General features: G+C 46.7%; 2 protein-coding genes across 4 annotated transcripts in view; both read right to left on the bottom strand.

The window, feature by feature from the left end:
- LOC121597519 (zinc transporter 2-like) overlaps window positions 1–3591 on the bottom strand; it is a 36474-nt gene extending 32883 nt beyond the window's left edge. Inside the window, exon 1 of one of the 3 annotated variants that reach the window (XM_041923334.1) lies at window positions 3421–3591. The gene's annotated coding sequence lies outside the window, so the exon portion shown is untranslated. Of the gene's footprint in view, window positions 1–3294 lie in introns of all 3 variants that reach the window. The other 2 variants (XM_041923335.1, XM_041923336.1) reach the window with 2 other exon arrangements.
- Window positions 3592–6301: 2710 nt separating this feature from the next.
- Window positions 6302–13296, bottom strand: LOC121596427 (HEAT repeat-containing protein 1 homolog). The gene is made up of 4 exons (XM_041921369.1): window positions 11999–13296; window positions 11664–11923; window positions 6800–11591; window positions 6302–6685 (listed from the first exon to the last, which is right to left on the bottom strand). The coding sequence occupies exons 1-4, from the start codon at window positions 13162–13164 to the stop codon at window positions 6493–6495; spliced, it is 6411 nt and encodes a 2136-aa protein (XP_041777303.1). The 5' UTR covers window positions 13165–13296; the 3' UTR covers window positions 6302–6492.
- Window positions 13297–20579: the final 7283 nt, after the last annotated feature.

The raw sequence follows: 20579 nt of genomic DNA, 5'->3' as shown, positions 1-20579 counted from the left end.
ATAGTTTGAAATTTAAACGTAAGAAAATTTAATTATAAGTTAAAAGGACATTCTTTTTCTATTTCACCCTCATGTGTTTAAAACACCGCTTAAATTTGGTATGTGAATTACAAATCTTACATAAAATCATTACAATAATAATAAATTGTTTATTTTATGACATCAATTTTACTCGCGTTCGATTAAAAGGAGAAAATAGGGTAACAGAGATAAATTTTGTAAATGAGATTTAAAAAAAATAGAAAAGAGGATTGTGCGTAGTCAATACTTCAATAAATCCAAAAGTACAAAAAACATGTAAAAAGAAGTGTAAAAAATGGGAATTTAGTAAACATCAATCGTTGTTGTAAAATTAATACCACAACTTAGTTTATGAAACATAAATATTTGTAAAAAAATAAAATCAGAGAACCTCGGATTGCAGATAAACGAGGCAAAGACCAAACTGATGGTGGCAACATCAGCGGGCCCGCCAACAAATAATCAGAATCTACGTAGGCGTGACGTGCAGATAGGTGAACGCACTTTTGAAGTCGTCCCACAATTCACCTATCTGGGATCAAAGGTCAGCAACGACAATAGCATGGAAGCTGAGTTGCGCGCAAGGATGCTGGCTGCCAACCGGTCATTCTTCTTCTTCTTCTTTGGCACAACAACCATTGTCGGTCAAGGCCTGCCTGTTCCACTTGTGGGCTTGGCTTTCAGTGACTAATTGATTTCCCCCCATAGCAGGATAGTCAGTCCTACGTATGGCGGCACGGTCTATTTAGGGTTTGAACCCATGACGGGCATGTTGTTGAGTCGTACGAGTTGACAACTGTACTACGAGACCGGCTCAACCGGTCATTCTACAGCCTGAAAAAGCAGTTCACCTCAAAGAACCTGTCGCGACGGACGAAGCTGGGACTATATAGTACCTATATAGTACCAGTACTCACATACGCCTCTGAGACATGGACACTGTCCAAATCTGACGAAAACCTCTTAGCCGCGTTCGAGAGGAAGATGCTCAGAAGGATAATTGGCCCCGTATGTGTGGAAGGACAATGGAGGAGCCGCTATAATGACGAGCTATACGTGATGTCCGGCGACCTCACTGTCGTACAGCGTATCAAGCTCGCCAGGCTCCGGTGAGCTGGCCATGTTATACGCATGGAAACGGACGACCCAGCCCGTAAAGTCTTTTTAGGCCGTCCACAAGGACAGAGGAGGCGTGGTAGGCCCAAATTGAGGTGGCAAGATGGCGTGGAGGCGTCCGCCATTAAGGCCGGGATAACGGACTGGCAGACGAAGGCGCGAGACCGTGAGCGGTTTCGGACACTCCTGAGGCAGGCCAAGACCGCAAAGCGGTTGTAGCGCCGGATAAGTAAGTAAGTAAGTAAATATTTGTATGAAACATACTAGTTGATACTAAACCACACGACAGCTTTCCGCAACCACAGCACAACTTTCCGTATTTAGTTTTGCTTGTCTATTGAATTTGCAACGATGCTAGAGCAGTATCTTTACTTAAACTGGTATCATATTTAATAAGATTAGTTTATTAATAAACCACAATATGCATTTAACTTTCCAAACAAGTCATATTAATTTCTAGGTCAAGATCGAAACAAAATGAGTATACGATAGCTAATAATGAAAATATCTAGGAAAAAGTTAGGAAGACGTTGAAATTAAGTATGAATTATAATTTTTAATTCTTTATTTTTATTATTTTTGATTTTTTACAATGAACGAGAATGACATCTCCATATTACGAAAAATGTTAATTTTCTGTTTTTTTTTTTATTTTTAATTCTTGAAGTTTCCTAACATTGCCACACAAAAACTAAATTATGATAAGAAGCCAGAACAAACAATAGGAAAAGTTAAACCAAACTTAGCGCAAAAGCTGCAAAATATATTTTTAAATTAAACAAATAAGAGCCAAACAAAGGAAAACTTGAACGATAAAAAAACCAAGATTAGTAAAAAAAAACATGAAAATAGCGCTCAGGCCATCATGTAATAATGACAATAGAACAAAGTGCAATATTTATCAAATCCTAACAGCCTATTTGTGGACATGGTTGTGTCTAAATTTGTTTTATTTGAATTGTGAGTGAAAGTATGATTCTCAAACCCAACATTTAATGTCCTCTGCGGATCCAGATGGGCAACGAATCATGTTCGGCGCCCAGGATATAAGCCGATCGCCCTAATAACTCTAATAACTGCAAATAACGTGGTCGATAAGCCGTAAACAAATGAGCTAAATAAATCCCAACAAGAGCTTAATCTGTGTTTTTTACAACACGATACAACGTCACTTTTCACTTTATCACGGTATTACACACTCACACACTGCACACATTTTCAATCCAAAATCTCAGTATCACCGGACCGCTGAAACAGTAGCGAAACGGTTCGCAGCAAAAATTATGACCATCTTTGTTTATACCACATTTAGTAGAATTCGCACTCACTACCACACTCCCAAAAAAAACGAAAGCTCAACGCAGTAGCGTTATTTACGGGCAATAAATTGCTAAACAGTAATAAATATTTAAATATCACAACCGCATAAGTAATGACTGCAACTGAGTCACCTATCGTTTCCCGCTTCCACCAAGCAATTCTTACGTCTTTTTCCCAACTTAACACACACACTCAGAAGGGCCGGTCGGAACCGGAACCAAACACCGGGAAAGAAAAGAAACCAAACAAAAAAAGAAAAGCAAACAATTGACCAGTCCAAAGCTAAGAAAGGCACAAAAAACGACATTCCTCACGTACACTGAAACACAGGGGGCAACAACAAAAAAAAAAAACGATGGACGCGGACGCACAGTGGTTCCAGAAAATTTAGGAGCCATCCAGTTCCTTTAGCGGGCCCCGGCTCCAGGTGAGAAAGATAGATCGTGAAGCCCCGGGGGCGGAAATATATTAGTTAGGTCCCTTCTGGCCATGCTGGCAGCGGCCGACTCGGTCAACCCGAGTGTGATAGTGTGTTTTATTGTGTTACTTGCACTTTCGGAAATATTAATCTATTTTTAATGGCCCCCGAAGAACGGTTACACCTAGCCGCGGCCACACACTCGGGCACTCTATTGCGCGCACTCTCTTTCACTCTTTCGTGTGTCCTTTTGCGGGCAGGCAAAGCATAGTAAAACACACCAGAGCGTGCATAATTTTGTTCCGAGTCCGAGAAAGGACACACACACGCAGTTTTACGACGGGACGGGGCTAGAAATTGATCTAATTCACTTCACAGCACTGACTTAAAGAAAGATGCCAAAAAACGGTCCCCCCCACCTCCAATTTGTCACTTTAGATCGGCATAGAACCGAAGCATCTTAACCTTAACCCAGGGATGACAATTCCCTTCCTTTTCGCAGCACTTTATCGACTGGTTGTTAGGCAGCAGTGTATAGAACCTACATGTTTTCTTCACTCTTGTTACAGTTTGTAAACTTTTGAACACAAACAAACGGGCTGTTATCAACAACACACGGGTACACTAGAATCTGGCCACATTTCGCTCCGCACAGCCGCGCAGTAACAACGGTTCGTTCCGGCCCGGGTGCAGCAGCGTAACTGAGCCGCTTAAAATGATATCGCACAATCCTGTACTACGGACTGAACGGACCGGTACAGCTTCCCAACCAACAACACCACCACCACCAAACCCTTCACACACCTAGACGCGCTTGGGACGGAGAGACAGAATAGTGGTCAAATTTCTAAACCATGTCAATATTTACAGCTGTGGCCTTACGATACTTTGCTTCATTAGTATGGGTGTTTCTTCCCGTAGTGTGAAGCTACTACGGCTGAGTTGTGTTATCGTAAAGCAAATCAACAGTAGACTCCGTGCAAGTACGTTGATCGCATAGTTCGCTTTGGGCCCTGGGGACATGATCACCGTCAACGACGTCTCTTAGACCAGACAAGAACACCAACACAACTCCTGCCCGTCCCGAACTAGGCTTTGCATTGAAGAGCTTGGACAGGTGAGAAGGTGGCAAACGGACAGGTGTATGGTTTACTCATTTTATTTCCCCGCTACGTCTAATCGTATAGCCCTGGTTGTTATCTGGATAGCGAAGGTGCAATGCATTCTTTCGCCACCGTCAAAGATCACCGTCTCATCGCTCGGTGTAAACACACGTTAGCTCATCATTACGATGAGCTTAAATTGGTGCAGAAACAAAATATGTGATCACACACATTTCGCAGCTAACGGACAGGGGTTTGTGTTTGACAAAACATTGGTACCGAGTGAAATTACACGCGTTCCTTCAAACCGGGAGAATCGCTGGGGTAGACATCGTAGATAGATGTGAGATAGATTTTATCTTATTGTGCTTCCGAGTGAGTAATGCGAGCAGGGTTTCCCGAGATTATATGCAATTGATTTGTACTACGTTCAATTAATTGGAAGATTCAGTTGTTTAGTGTTGATGTTGTTTCCCCGAACTTTGTTGATTGGTTTGTTCATTTTTCGGTTTCTATTTTATTTTTTAATTTTAGTTCTCTTTTTTGTACTTAATAAGCTCAATTTCATACTTCAGTTTATCAGTTGTTTATTTCTGATTGGATTCTTCACCCTTAAATCACTCCGTTCTTCCATTATCCATTCCATTAAATCATTATTTCTTTTACACTTTTTTTGGGTAGTTCCTTTGTTATTCTTTTTAAATTCTTTATTAGTTCTTTACCTTTCCAGTTCTTTATATTTCTAGTTATATATATTTTTCCTGTTTGTTTCTTTAAGTTTTTGTTTTCAATTCTTCAGTCTTTCAGGTATTTTCGCTCTCTTTTCTAGCTCTATAATTAGTTGTTTTGTTTATTAGTGGTCTTGTTTTTAGTTAGTTAGTGTATTAGAGTTCAATTCTTTTTTATTTTATTCTTGAGTTCTGTAGTTTGTTCTTGTCGGAAATGTATTTTAGTCGTCTAAACTTAATCCATTTTTGCTAAACAACTTCTACAGGTCCCTATCGTATGAACTTCTACAGGTGTTCATGAAGATATTTAGGGTTTAAAAATAGTAAAACATGATTTAAAGAATAATAATGAATGATTTGGGAAGTGATGTAGTTGTGATCAACATTGCAAACGAATCCTTTGTTTTCATATCTCTACTCTCATAACTCATTTCTAATGACAATGAAATCAAGAAATGAAATCACGTCCACTCTTGTTGGTATCAGCGCGGCTTTAAGCTACGAGATACGTGAGCTGTTCCCGGCACTCATAGGAACGAAAAATGAAAAAGCTTCGCAAAATTGCAGGAAAACGTAGAACATTTATTAATTAATTTACAATGCAATGCAATTTAACATACAGAAACTGTAAATAGCTGTTCGCTGAAACGCTAACATAAATTACAATACAGTAGAATAGCAGTGTACGCGTGAAATGCAATTTTGTATCGCAGCAGGGGCTGTATGTTAATCATTCAGATAACATTTTTAATTGTTCTGCCAAGCACCGTACAGCGATATTCCGTACATAATGTGCAACTTTGAACACACCATACAAACGAACAGCAGCAATAATGAATTGGGACTTAAACTGCTCGAGTCGCTTAAGAATAATGAACAAATGAACTGCTAGAAAAAATTAAATATTCTCCGTCTACTAGAACCTTAAGATTCATAATTCGAACAAAGGGGAGTTATTTGAAAGTGCATACAAGTATCATATTTGTAAACATTAAAATTAACTTAAAACTAGTCATTTGCGAGCGATTTCATGAAATGGCGCAGTAGTAAATATCTACCAATGCATACGCAATTACGTTAGTAAAATCGAGATAGTGAAATGACTTGTAATTAGAGCACTGTTTTCCGGCTCAGTTTTCAATGTGAATAGCATGATTCGAAACTTTCAAGATGTTTTTCAACAGCTGTAATTATTTGTGACAGCTGAGCTTTTCAAAATACTTTGAGCGATTGTTGAATAATGCCGTTCACATTAGAAACTGACCCGGAAATCAGTGTGATGAGTACAGATAAAGTTTTTATAACAGTGTTAAGCTCGTTTGGTGCAAGAAAAAGGGAATTTACATGATGGCATTGGGTAACGGAGTAAAAACAATAAAATTTCTATTTAATTTAATTTGATGTTGAATGTTTCAATTCCAAAAGAGATTTCAATCAGCTTTAATGTTTTATAAATCCGCGGATAATTAACACACCTGTCTCGACCCGAATGCAAGTTGAAAATTAAATACTTACTTACCGTCTGTCGTCCCGCTACTTCATCCCGTTGCACTTCTTTACACTCTAATTTCTCATCCTTATCCGAGGACGCAAATCTTCTCAGCGTAGCAACAACTTCGTTTCTCTCATGCTTTAGAATTTTAATCGATTCTTTATTATATCTTGACTTTTCTCGCACTGCAACGCAAAGTAAAACGTTTCGCCCTTTCGCGCCAGAAGTGACGGTGGTACTTCTCGTCTGACCTCGCCCGACAGGTCTCCCCTCCATCCCCAAATACATCTTTTTCTAGAAGTATTTCTGCAAATCTTCACCTGTCGCACGGCCAATTTCACGGCATGAATGGTGCACCGCTTTCTCAACGTCCTCATTATCGTCCTCCATCAGTTCCGCCAGGAATGGAATCGTTTCCGGCAGCAGCGGCGCGTAGCTTTCGCCCAGCTTGCGCGCTATTTCCGTGCACGCCTCGAGCGCGAACAATCTACCGGCGGGAAAGAAATCACACACAAACGAAGAAAAGGAGATATAATAAAGACGGTAATGATTATTGCGCCCACACTAAAGCGTACCACCCCGGTCCGTGCTTCCCGCTTACCTCACTTGCGCGTCGTTGTTGCGCGTTTTCATCAGCACCTGATAATTGAGCTGGCGCCACAGCGAATCATCCATCACAGCCACCGCCATCTGGGCGAGACAGTCGATCACCAGCGTGCGCACTTCCGGCTCCCGCACTATCAGCCCGTTCTCCAGGTGGTCCGAAACCGGCCCGAGCAGCATGTCGAACCGTACCGCGTTGATAAAGTTCTGATTGTCGTACAGCACGATGCTGTACAGCGTCTTCAGCACGTACCGCAGCAGGGTGACGTTTTTCGACTCCACCTCAAAGTGCAGCTCGCTCACCGCGTCGTCGCCCCCATCGCCGCCGTGCTCGCCAACCTTCGCACTGTTCGTTGCGTTCAGCAGCTTCACCGCGATCGCGACCAGATCGCTGGCGAACAGCACGAACAGCGACTTGAGCGCTTCCGCCACGTGGCAGCACAGGTTGAAGAACGTGATCGCGCGATCGTTGCTAGACGATTCGCGGATCGACCACTCAAACACCTGGTAGAACAGCGGCCGGAACGTACTCTCCGACAGCTTCAGAATCAGCACCACGAACGCCTTGATAACGTGCGCCTCGGCCGCATCAATCGCGTCCAGCGTGTACGTATCGGTGGCCGAATTGTAGCACCGGAACTGTAGCGCCGTCAGGAACAGCTCCGTCACCTCGCTCCGGATCGCGTCGAAGCTGCTGGACTTCATCTTCCCGAACATGGTGGAGAGCAGCCCCATCAGGGGGCCGATCGCGCTCAGCTCCCCTTCGCCGATCAGCGTGTGGTAGCATTCCTCGATCGCCGGCAGCAGCACGCGCGGCGTTAGCGTCGTCGTAAGACTGTCCCAGATCAACACCAGCCGGGACAGCATGTTGCCCAACCGGGGGTCCTTCTTCTGCTCGATCATCGCGTACAGCCGGGCCAGCCCCACCAGCATGGAGCGCAGGTAGGGCGAGATGAAGCGGGCCAGCGTGTCGACAATCTTCACCGTCAGCAGCACGATGCTCGAGGTGAGTATGTCGAACGGTTCGCCCGACTGCAGCTGCGCGTGCAGAAACTTGCTCACCATCGGCATAAACTTGGGCAGGAAGTTGATCGAGTACGGGCCGAGGTGGCTGCACAGCTCGCCGATGCACAGGATCAGCGAGGACAGTATCTGCGTGTTTGGGTTCCGCTTGTAGCCGTGCAGCTCCTCCATCAGCGCGGCCAGCACCGACTGCACCTTCTTCGTGTCGTACTGCGTCAGTATCTTGGACAGGTGGCGCACCGCAATGTAGCTCAGCTGCACGATCACCATCCGCTCGAACGCGGTGCCGACCACGTGCTGCTCCTCGTACAGGCCCTGCACCAGCTCGACCAGTGGATCGAACAGCTTGAGCAGCCCCGGATAGTGGCTGTCGTTGAAGTAGTCCTGCTTGTACTGCAGCTTGTTGTTCAGCAGCTCGATCACCTTGCGCCGCACCATCAGGAAGCGATGCTTCAGCAGTCCATGCACCACGATGATCAGCGTGTCGGCCGAAAGCAGCGAGATGGTGCTCTCCAGTATGTCGTAGCAGTTGTTCAGCATCGCGCGCCAGTACAGCGGTATCTTCTCGTCCGAACCGTCCTCCTTCAGCTTGTCCAGCATCTTCGACACCGCATTCACGTACGTCAGAATGCCCACGATCAGGTTCTGGTAGTACTTCTTCATGCCGAGCGTTTCCTCCTCGTTCAGCTGGGCGATCTTGTTGATCACAAACACCGTCGACAGCAACCCACCGACAAACTGCACCAGCGAGTACTTAAAGTGCTTCAGCTGTCTCCCCGTGTGCGTTTTCACGTTAAAGATCGACCCATCCACCACATCCAGCTCCATCGGGCCCAAGTCGCTCTTGCGCTTCTCAATCTCCATCGGCAGATCGCGCAGATAGTCGACCAGGTACGTGCACGTCTGTATGATGACCGTCGGTTCGAACTCGCGCGCAATCAGCAGCGCCACCTCCATGCGCTTGGACAGTTCGCTGCCCGCCAGCTCCGCGTCCGCCCGCGATTTGGCCGGATTGCGTCGCTCCGCCTTCTGGCCGCCCTTCATCACGTCCGACTCGATCAGCACGCCCAGAAACACCCACAGATACTCGGCCGGCCCGAGCGTTTGCAGCAGCTTCACGTACAGCAGGATGCGCCGATGCTCCGGCACGTCCAGTATGATGTCGGAGAAGATTTTCAGTATCGGCACCACCTGCTCCATCTGGGCGGCGGTAGGCGCAGCCGACACCTCAGCTCCCTCCCCACCACTACCACCACCACCACCACCGAGCGCAATCGTCGGTATGATCGTTTCGATGATCTTCGAGATGATCTGGAAGCTGTACGCATCGTCCTGCCGCACGATCGACGACCCGACGAAGGTGAAGATTTCCATCATATTGTGCAGCACCTGGTCGGGCACGTAGCGGGCCACGTGCGCGAGCAGCAGCAGCGCGTGATGGTGCGTCTGCGGGTTCTGCGTCCCCCGGATGCACTGCACAATCTGCTCCACCTTGAACGTGCCGCTAGCGTTCGCAAACGGTGCCGGCCCGCCGGCTGGGCTCTCGTGCTCCACCTTCTGGATGCAGTGCAGCAGCAGCGCCAGGACAATCTGCTTCACGTACTCCACCGCCGACTGCTCCTCAAAGTCCAGACAGTACTTCAGGCACTCGAACAGCTTCGGCACGAGCAGCTGCGCATTGGCGAGCTTTCGCTTGTTCTGCAAATGCTCCAGCAGCGTCACGCCACACTTCCACACGGTCGAGCTGAGCACGCGCTCGGACGGTGCGATCGCAATCGATTTGCGCCCCTTGCCCGGCTGCTTCCCGGTCGCGTCGTCCCGCGCCCGCCCGTCGTACATGGCGCACAGCATGTCGACCACCACCTCCGCATCGATCGCGCTGCTCTTGAACAGCTTCCCGGTGGCGGCGTTCATTTCCGGATGCTCGGACAGCGTCGTGGCCGCTACGACACACTGCAGCACCTCCTTGGCGTACGCTTTCGGCAGCGTTTCGAAAACTTCGCCCGCGAGCGCTTCAATCATAGCGATGGCGGGTGTGCAAAGTTTCCGTTCCGAGGCCAGGCAGAGCGGTTTGTCGCACCGAATGGCGAGCGTTACCAGCCGCTGGCAGATCGCACTGCCCGGCAGATGCTCCACCATGTCCAGATTGAAGCGTGTCAGCAGCAGCTGCACCACCCGCGACTCGTACGCATCGAACACGGGCTGGGCGGCGGCGGCGTTCACGCGCTCGATGATGCTGACACCCTTCGAAGCGCAGCTCAGCAGCACGTGCGGATCGTCCAGCAGCTTCAGCAAGTCCACGATGCCGCACACGATGTACGTCGGTGTGCTCGGGTCGACGATGCGCGCCACGAAGCTTTCCATCACCGGCTGCAGCGGGTGCTCGCCGCCATCCTCTTCCTCCAGCGAAAAGATCGCAAACACTACCAGCGCCAGCTGCTCGCCGTCCATCGTGAGCTCTTCGCGCCGTTTGTACATGCGCTTCACGAAGCCGTTGAACGCTTTCGAAAGCCCGTTGCGCTTGCGCAGCGCAACGATCAGCTGGAGCGTGCGCATGGTGCATTCGCGCACCACCGCCGAGCCGGACGTGAGCGACAGGAGCACGTTTATCAGTGCGCTTTCCGTGACCGTGCAGCCCTCACCTTCCTCCCGGCTCACCTGCTCCAGCAGCGTGTTCAGCAAGCGCTGGCAACGGATCTGCAGCTTCGTGTTGATCGCAAAGTTGCCCGTGTCATCCTTCGAACCCGGCTCGATCAGGTGGGCGGTGTAAAAGTGGGACAGAAACTCTATCCGATCCACCAGCTGCGGGTACAGCCGCGAGAGGTAGCTTTTCAGCAGCTCGCCAAAGATGGACCGCACCGGCCCGTGCTTCGGATCGATCGTGCAGTACTGTTCGAGCAGTACGGCGAAAATGCGCAGCCGCAGCTTCAGCGAGACACACTGCCGCCCGAAATTCATCTCCCCGATCGGCTCGAACCGGACGCGTTCGAGGATGTACCGGATCGGCACGGTAAGCAGATCCTGCGGCAGCTGATTATCCTGCAGACACTGAATGTCCGACGTCGGTGCGTACCGGAAGCGATGGTTTTGCAGCTGCCGTACCGCATAGTCCAGCACACGGTCCGCCTGGTCGACGGTGCACGGGGTGGGCAGTGCGGACGACAGCAGCAATATGTTGAAGCACATCTGCACCGGATTGGTGCACTGGCCGGCCTCGAGCAGCGTGCTCAGCATCAGTTCGCAGTTCTCCTCATTGCCGTAGAACCGTGCGACCAGGTACTGCTTCGCAAAGCCCGTCGACAGCAGCGCTTTGGCGTTTCTCTGCCCGACGGGATCGTTTCCAATTGGAAAGAGCAACGGGTACAGTGCAATAATGATCTGATTTACATTCCCCCGCCCGTACACCACCCTATCGGTCAGCAGTTCGATTACGCGCGGCGTTACTTTGGCCCACCGTGTCTGATTGGCCGCACACTTGAGCACCAGCTGGCTCAGCCGGCCAATCAGCTCGTCCGTCCCGACCACCACGATCAGCTCTTGCGGAGCAATCTTTAGCAGCTCCTCAATCACCTCGCAGCTACTGTCCGCCAGCCGCTCCCGCACACTGTCCCGCAGCAGATCAACCTGCCCTGTGCTTTTCAGCTTCATCGCGCGCAGGTTTTCCACCAAATACTGGACCGCGTGCGCCCGCCGGTCGGCATCGTAATGGAAAAGGCTTTCGAACACGTTCGTTTCGTTCTCGTCGTACGATGCCTGCAGCAGGAAGCCTAAAAAAGAGGACGAGCAAGCAAGAATAGAAACAAATTGCAACGAAACACAAGAGCGTGCAACACACTTACCCAGCACGTTGCGCAGCGCGTTCCGTTTCTTGGGCGAGTACTGCTCCTGGCCCTTCATGATGCGCTTCACGACCTTGTCGAACGCTCCCGGGTACTGGCGCTCGAAGCTTTTCAGATACTCCGAGTACCACTGGGTCACGTGCTGGTCCCTGCTCACAAAATCGTCCTCCTCCTCGCTGTCCAGCTCGATCGTTTCGTCGCTGTTGGCGGCCACTTTCTTCTCCGGCACGTCCTTGTGGAAGTATGAGTCCAGCACACATCTGCAACGAAACGATTCAAGCGAATTAAAACGCGATTGCCAGGAGAGCTGCTTCCAAACGAATGCTTCCACTTACTGTACGATCACTTCCGCCTCCACCTCAGTGAGCTGAATTTCCAGCATCAGCTGCTCGCAGAACCCGCTGTACAGCTTGAGCGCACCCTTGGTGCAGCAGATTTCGTTCAGACACTTCTCCAGCAGCTTCCGGTACAGCAGGAGCACATCGACACCGTCCGCCTTGACGGTGCACAGGGTCGGTGCGAGCCATTTGCAGCGTCGGATCTCGCCCATCAGCTCCCTCGACAGCGTAGCCAAGCGTTCGTGCTGCGTCTGGAAGATCAGCACCAGCAGCATGGTCGCTTCGGCCGTCAGGGCCGGCAGCTGCACCGCTATCACCCGCCGGGCCAGATAGTCGACCGTCAGCTGGGCCAGGCTCGTCTTCATCACCAGCTGCCCGACGATCATGAACGAACCGGCGGCGAAATCGATCGCCCGCGACGCCAGCCCCTTGCCGACGGTGTGCAGCACGGCAGTGACGTGGTTTTCCGACACCGTCTCCGCACTGTGCAGCATTCCCAGCGCGGTGGTGCAGTAAAACGCGAAGGTGGCCTGCAGGGCGTTAGCCCTCCCGGCCAGCTCCTCAACCGCCCCGGTGAGGAAGCTTCCGTACTGCTGCAGAAACCCCGGATGGCTCACGCAGTGATCGATGATGGTGCGCTTGGCCGGTGGTACGCCCGATTTGCCCACGGCCGCCAGAAACGCTAGCCGGTCGTTCACCTCCTCGATCTGCATCGTTTGCACGCAGCGCACGAAGATGCGCGTCTCGTGAAACGGCAGAATGAGATGCACGAACAGCTCGCGATTGTACTTGTGGATCTCGAAGCGACGGATCAACCACTCCAGACACTTGTGCGCCGGTTGCAGCATAAAGTACGGCGAGAGGTGGTAGAAAAACCGCCGGATGTTGCCATCGAGCTGCTCGTTCACCTCGCGGTTTTCGACGGAGCGTTGCAGATCCATCGCACGCTTGTCGAACAGCGTGTCCTCGAACTGCGCGAACGCGCCATGCATTTGGGTAAGCTCCTCCAGCCCGCTCACACCGATGTCGTAAATTACTTCCCGATCCTTGGAGGCGGCTTCCTTCGCGTCGAACAGAATCGAGGCCGTGCGGCGCGCGTCCACCGGGGCGGACGTTTGCGGTGCGGCCAAGCGTTGTAGCTGTGCTGCTAGCCCGGTAGCCATCGTTGCAGTACGATTGGGACTATATTACAATAAAAGACCGCCAATTACACCTTTCTTTTTTAATTGAACTAAACTCACTGCCGGACTACATGCGGCACATTCCAAACACGTGCTATTTGTTTATGTTGTGCTATGACGTTTCCACCAGACGGCGAAAGCTGACAGTTGACGATACAGCCCAAGAAACAAAATAAGCACAATGGGAAAATGGCTCGTTAAAATTGAACTCACAACATTTAAACAATTTCGACCAATTATTGGACTAAGTTTTGGCTTCCAAATTTTTTATATCAAAAGTCAACAACCAGGTCGAAAGATTATTCACTTCAGACGATTTCAACTTCATGAAGGGCAACAAATCGTCTCGTGTGCCAGTGGCGAATAATATCGTCAAACTTTTTAAAAAGCTCAAAATATGTTAACAAATTATTAGAAGTGAATTTAAAAAAATCTATCATAGAAACATACTTAAAGTACAAAATACATGCGTTATTAACATATATCTTTATTCGAGAAAAAAACCCGACATAAAGGGTAACAATCTTGCATGCGGCAAACAACGTAAGATTCCATTCAGAGTAATAAAATTGAGCCCACCTTAGAATGGTAAAAAATATTAAATCAAAATAGCACCCATATCATCACGGGTAATTTTTTAGGTAAAAGTAAATGATATAAACTTTAACACGTTACAATATCAGTCGTCTCACATAAAAAGAGAGGAAAACTTTGGGAAAACCGTGGGACACTTACCGAGCCCAAATAAACGACAATGTTGAGAACTCGACACTCAAAATTAAATCAACTATTTTATCGAACAGTTTTTTAAATCTTCAACCGCCAACCGTGATATTGAAATTCAAATTTAAATGATTTTCTTTAACGATCAATTCTCAGAAACACCATAAATGGCATTTTCTTTTTAATCTGGAACGTTAACTGACACATTTTTTGGGTTTCAAATGAGCAAACTGCTCAAAACCGCGTGTTGCCTATTGGTAGAGTAAAGCCCGAGCAAACAAAAAGCTTCGGGGCGATAAGCAAAAAAAACTATCCTTAAAACAGCGTAAGTATAGGAAATTAATCACGCATCTGGTAAAGGTTGAAAAAAATACAACAAATATCGCAAGCTAGGAGAAATACCAACGTAGAAAAATTCTGAACGTTCATGCAGCCTGTGGTGATTACAATATCGAGCAGAACGGCTATTCCGGATCGGATTAACTCGTACCGATTGGATACCAATCCCGACCGATCGGGCGGCTGTCAAACGGAGGATGACGAACAAGATTATTCATGTATGGAAGCCATCGAGAGCAGACGCGATCTACGGTACCACAAATTGGCGACGAGGAGAAAGTTAAAATAAATTGAAGTGAAGTGAATTAGAAAGTGTTAAAAGAAAGGTTTGCAAATAAATGTGATAGTTGTGAAACCCGTTCAAGTAAATGTGTATTGTGTTATTTGTATTGTTTCGATGGTTGATCGCAGGAGAGCGGCAGCCGGGTAGAGAGGGTTGCCGGAGAGCAACAAACAGGAAAGAAATGCCGGAGCGCATGTAACGGGAAAGAAACGATTGGAAAACAGCGGAAAACAATTGAGAAAGGCCGGAGAGCTATATATATATATATATATATATATATATTAGAAACTGTCGGAGAACAGGGAATAATAGAAAATGGCCGGAGAGCCATTGTTGAAAAAACTGCCGGAGAGCAGGGGGGGAACCCAAGTGCCACAAATCCACTAAACGACCACTAAACGGCTTCTAAACGACTCAAGTTCTCTACCTAAACGGAATATAGAAAGACTTCGTTTAGCAGACGCCAAACGACTCATGCATTCTAAAAATAGCAAAAAAGCTGGTGGCGCTATCTGTTGGTGGGATACCCCAACCAGTTGAGCTTCATCGCTTGGAGGAGAGCTTTCTCATTTCCTCTGTACTGTTGTATGGTTTCGCATTGAAGTTATGCATCGCTAGAACTAGAACGGCGATACGATTGTTTAAATACTAAACTCCAACGGAAACCACCAGCACTGAAGCAAGTGAGATTTGAGCAATGGTCATTGGTGTTGATACCCACGTATCTAACCACACGACCATTTATATAGATTTTTGCTTAGAAAGTTAGAAGGCTATATAGGTCATAATAAAATGCAACTTGTCGAAATACATTGCAAGAAAAGGATAGCAATATAATGATGAGTTGTAATACGCCATCTATTGATCAAACCAATGAAGCTGTGGAGCTTTCATTTTTTTTTCTATGGATATTCAATTTTCCAGTCGTTTAAGCTTAATCTGTGGCGCTTGGGAAACAGGATGAATAGAAGAAAATGGAGGCAGGATAAAAGAGATACAATGGTAACCACGTTTTATATTACAGGAAAATGGACCAGTGGAATGTTTCACCGTTTCTTTTCAAGGCAATGGAGAGAAATGCCATTAGAAATGAATGGATGAAATACCGTCGAAATTTCGAGTACATCATTGCAGCAACGGAAGAAAAGGATCGGGCAAGGATCAAAAACATTTTTCTTGCGAAAGCCGGGCCGGACGTGCAGGAAGTTTTTGCATCGATCACAGGCGCGGAGATAGAGGAAGCTGGTGGAGAGGAAGTGGACCCGTATTTAGCAGCGATAGAGAAGCTAAATAATTATTTTTGTCCTAAACAGCATGATGTTTTCGAGAGGAATAGATTTTGGACGCTGAAACCGGAGCAGGCGGAATCTGTGGAGGAATTCGCTTTCCGTTGCCACAGCCTGGCCCAAAAATGCGTGTTCGGGAAGACCGAAGAAGAAGCGAGGTCGATCAGTGTAATAGATAAAGTTATACTGTTTGCACCATCAGAACTGAAGGAGAGACTATTGTCACAGAAATCTCTGGATTGGGATCAAACGATGCAAATGATAAATTCGTTTGAATCCGTGAAGCGACAGGCTCGAGCGTTGTCAGCTCCCGAGAGGGATAGCGTAAAGAGCTGGAACACAGCAACCGAAGTGAACAGGGTAGGAACACAGAAGGAGGAATGTTCTCGGTGTGGAAAAAGGGACCATACGGGAACTGACCCACAATGTCCGGCAAAGAACCGTGAGTGTTACAAGTGTAAGAAGTTAGGTCATTTCGGGGTCAAATGTAAGGCACCGCAAGACAGGAAACGTCGGTATGACACATTTGTACAGGGTGGGAAACGGCCAAGAGTGGAAAGAGTACATGCCATAGAGAATACAGAACATGAAACATATGAAAATTTTATTTATAATATCAGCGACGGTGAAGAGATGCTGTGGGTTAAAGTAGGAGGGATAAAAATGCAGCTGCTAGTTGACTCAGGCTGCAACAAAAACATCCTATCGGAGAAAGCTTGGGAGTATATTAAGGCATGCCAAGCGCAAAGATGGGGTGAGACGGAAGAATGTGGGGAAACGTTCCTTCCCTATGGGGATAGACCAAAACCACTGACAGTCTTGCGGAAGTTTTTCGCAAAAGTGGAAATACAAGATAAAGGGAAAATCATAGAAGTATCGGCAAGTTTCTATGTTATAAAAGGAGGCCGACAATCGTTATTAGGTAAAACAACAGCTATAGAACTAGGAGTGTTATTCGTTGGACTGCCTAGCACGCATGGGATAAGAGCGATTGAAGGGGGGAAACAACAACCATTCCCAAAGATAAAAGGAGTAGAAGTAAAGATACCAATAGACCGTGATGTGCAACCGATTTGCCAACACCCTAGAAGACCACCTATAGCTCTATTAACAAAAATTGAAGAGAAAATCCAAGACCTGCTAGATAAGGATATTATTGAGCCAGTAGAAGGAGGGTGTGAATGGGTGTCGCCGTTAGTTCCTATCATTAAGGACAATGGTGAATTACGCCTATGCGTCGATATGCGCCGTGCAAATAACGCTATAATGAGGGAACGACATTTAATGCCAACGATTGAAGATTTTTTACCGCGGTTCACGACTGCTAAAATATTCAGTCGTTTGGACATAAAGGAGGCATTCCATCAAGTTGAGCTACATGAGAAAAGCAGGTATATCACGACATTCATAACGCATATAGGATTGTTCCGGTACAAACGGTTAATGTTTGGAATTGTTGTAGCGCCGGAAGTTTTCCAACGCATTATGGAACAAATTTTGGCAAAATTTACTAAAAATGCTGTTAACTACATAGATGATATATTGATCTATGCGGAGTCAGAAAAGATACACGATAAGGTGTTAGAAGATGTATTGCGTGTATTAGAAGAGAAAGGAATTTTGCTTAATGAAGAGAAATGTCTGTTTAGGGTCCCAGTGGTTGAATTTTTGGGACATAAAATTTCAAACCAAGGTATAGAACCGGGCCAAGGAAAAGTAGAAGCCATAAAGAAATTTCGGGCACCTTCATCCACGGAAGAAGTTCGAAGTTTCCTTGGTTTAATAACATACCTTAGCAAATTCCTACCTAATTTAGCAACCATAACAGCACCGTTACGCCAGTTGACACATACAGGGGTAGCATTCTCGTGGGGTGAAAAAGAGGACAAGGCATTTAATAAGTTGAAGGGCATGGTAGCGGATACTAGGAACTTGCAGTTTTTTGACAATCATATGAGGACACGTGTAATAGCTGACGCATCACCTGTTGGTCTGGGAGCGGTGCTTGTCCAGTTCGCAGGATCTCAAGATAATGATCCAAGACCTATAGCGTACGCGAGTAAAAGCCTCACGGCTACCGAACGCCGTTATTGTCAAACGGAAAAGGAAGCATTAGGTTTGGTTTGGGCGGTAGAAAGATTCTCACCTTATTTGCTGGGACGCACTTTTGAGCTAGAAACGGACCATAAGCCATTAGAAGTTATATTTAAGCCCGAGTCAAGACCATGTGCGCGAATAGAACGATGGCTACTTAGACTACAATCATTCAAATTCGTAGTTAAGTACCGGAAAGGGAAAGGGAATATTGCGGACCCATTATCCCGATTGTTGCCTGACAAAGAAGAATACTCTTTTGATGAAGAGAGCAAATTTTTAGTTGGCGCAATCATGCAGTCAGCAGCGATCGATATACAGGAATTGGAAGAAGTAGTGAAAAAGGACGACGAACTGGAAAAATTGAGAAATAGTTTACAAACGAATGTTTGGGTAGAACCAGACATAAAAGCTTACGTACCATTCAAGGATGAGCTGGGAACGTTAGGTGAAATGTTAGTTAGGGGAAACAAACTGATTGTTCCAATACCACTTCGATCCCGGATGTTGGAACTAGCACACGAAGGACATCCGGGAGAATCAGTTATGAAGCGACGTTTAAGAAACCGGGTATGGTGGCCAGGCATGGATCAGGAGGTAGTTAAAAAGGTGGCTGCATGTGAAGGGTGTCGGTTAGTAGAAGCGCCAGGGAAGCCAGAACCAATGGTACGACGCTCATTACCTTTGAGGCCATGGGTAGACGTGGCTTTAGACTTCCTAGGCCCGATGCCATGTGGAACGTATCTATTAGTGGTGATAGATTATTTCAGCCGTTATAAAGAGGTTGAAATTATGAATAGGATAACAGCGAAGGAGACAGTGGGAAGATTGGAAAAAATTTGCACACGGTTAGGCTATCCTAGAACGATCACGCTCGATAATGCGAAACAATTGATTGGAACAGAGTTGGATGATTTTAGTAGAGAACATGGGATCTATTTGAATCATTCCACACCCTATTGGCCACAGGAGAATGGGTTGGTCGAACGTCAAAATAGATCATTACTTAAAAGACTGAAAATCAGCGCAGCTTTAGGGCGAGATTGGAAGAAGGATCTAAACGAATACCTCATGATGTATTACACCACTCCTCATTCCACGACTGGGAAGACACCAACGGAGTTAATGTTTGGCAGGACCATAAGGTCGAAAATTCCATCAGTGGAAGACATAGAAACATGGGTCGCACGAGAAGAAATTATAGACCAGGACAAATCAAAGAAGTGGCTAAGTAAGGAACATGAGGATAAGAAAAGGAATGCGAAACAATCTTCGATAGCCGAGGGTGACACAGTTCTGGCAAAGAATCTAAACCCAGGCAACAAACTCCAAACGACTTTTGGACCTAAAGAATTTTTAGTAGTTGAAAAAGAAGGTGCTAGAGCTACCATAGTAGACCCAGAAAGTAGTAAAATCTACAAAAGAAACACAGCTCACTTAAAGAAGATAGAGGGAAAGATTAACGCGCAGGAAACAGACAAAGAATCTAAAAAATGTACAGAAACAGAAGGGACCGAAGACAGCAATGAACTGGAGAGGAATCGAACACAACGTACAAGAAAGGCCCCGGCTAGATTAGAGGATTTCATAGTAGGGTGAAGGGATATAACATGGAAACAATATGAAATAATTAATTCGGATAGACAATTATAGGAATACGGGTAGATCATAAGCCAATAAATAAAACGGAAAAAAACGAGTGATGTGGTGATTACAATATCGAGCAGAACGGCTATTCCGGATCGGATTAACTCGTACCGATTGGATACCAATCCCGACCGATCGGGCGGCTGTCAAACGGAGGATGACGAACAAGATTATTCATGTATGGAAGCCATCGAGAGCAGACGCGATCTACGGTACCACACAGCCGAACAAACTTTGAGCAGAATAAGAATTAATTTTATAACACACTTTAGCATAGGAGATTTGAGACATCCTTCAAATGTAGCAATCTAAAATAAATTCTAGCGAAGGAAAACAAGAAGGAAACAATAAAACAAATGCACGTTCGCCTAACGTATGTTTGCTGTGCAATGAACAGTGTTACGACGGCGAACGGATCTGTGGGCCACGCGAAGGATGCGGCCTTCTAAGTCAAACCCGCTCGGGTAACAGCGATCTTCTCAACCGTTCAACACCAATAATTAACCTTCCCGCTAGTTGCTCTCTCAAGTAATTTGAGAAGCCTATGCCGCAGAAGGGGGTGAAGAGGGATGAGAGATTTCTTTCTGATCCGAATATGCAAAATTAAAAAAGACGAGGTTTCTTAGAGTTACAAAATCCGAATGGTTTCTTTATTCAATGTTCGGTCCCTTTTATACCCCTGGAAGCCCATACTATTTTAGGGTGTTAGTTTATCCTTTCCGCGGATAATTAGTACATAAGTGTACGTACTCGTGAGTGCCGCATGTTAGTGTTTGTGAGGCATTTTTATTCTGCTTTTACACGTAGCGTTGCCGGTTTCTAGATTAAGGTGATCGCGCACCATGTGAAATTACAGTTTGAGACATTTTGAATAATCGCACGCGTAACAAACAGCATCCGCTAAACATCCAAATGCAAAACCTATATAAATAAGGAAAAGAAGCGTCTTACAGAATCATGCCATGTACGATTGCACATACACACACGGCACAGCAATAAACCAGCCAAGCGTGCCCAAAAAAGAC

Source organism: Anopheles merus, chromosome 3R (assembly GCF_017562075.2).
Source record: "Anopheles merus strain MAF chromosome 3R, AmerM5.1, whole genome shotgun sequence".
Taxonomy (NCBI): Eukaryota; Metazoa; Arthropoda; class Insecta; order Diptera; family Culicidae; genus Anopheles; species Anopheles merus.
This window is presented reverse-complemented; position numbering and strand designations above follow the sequence as displayed.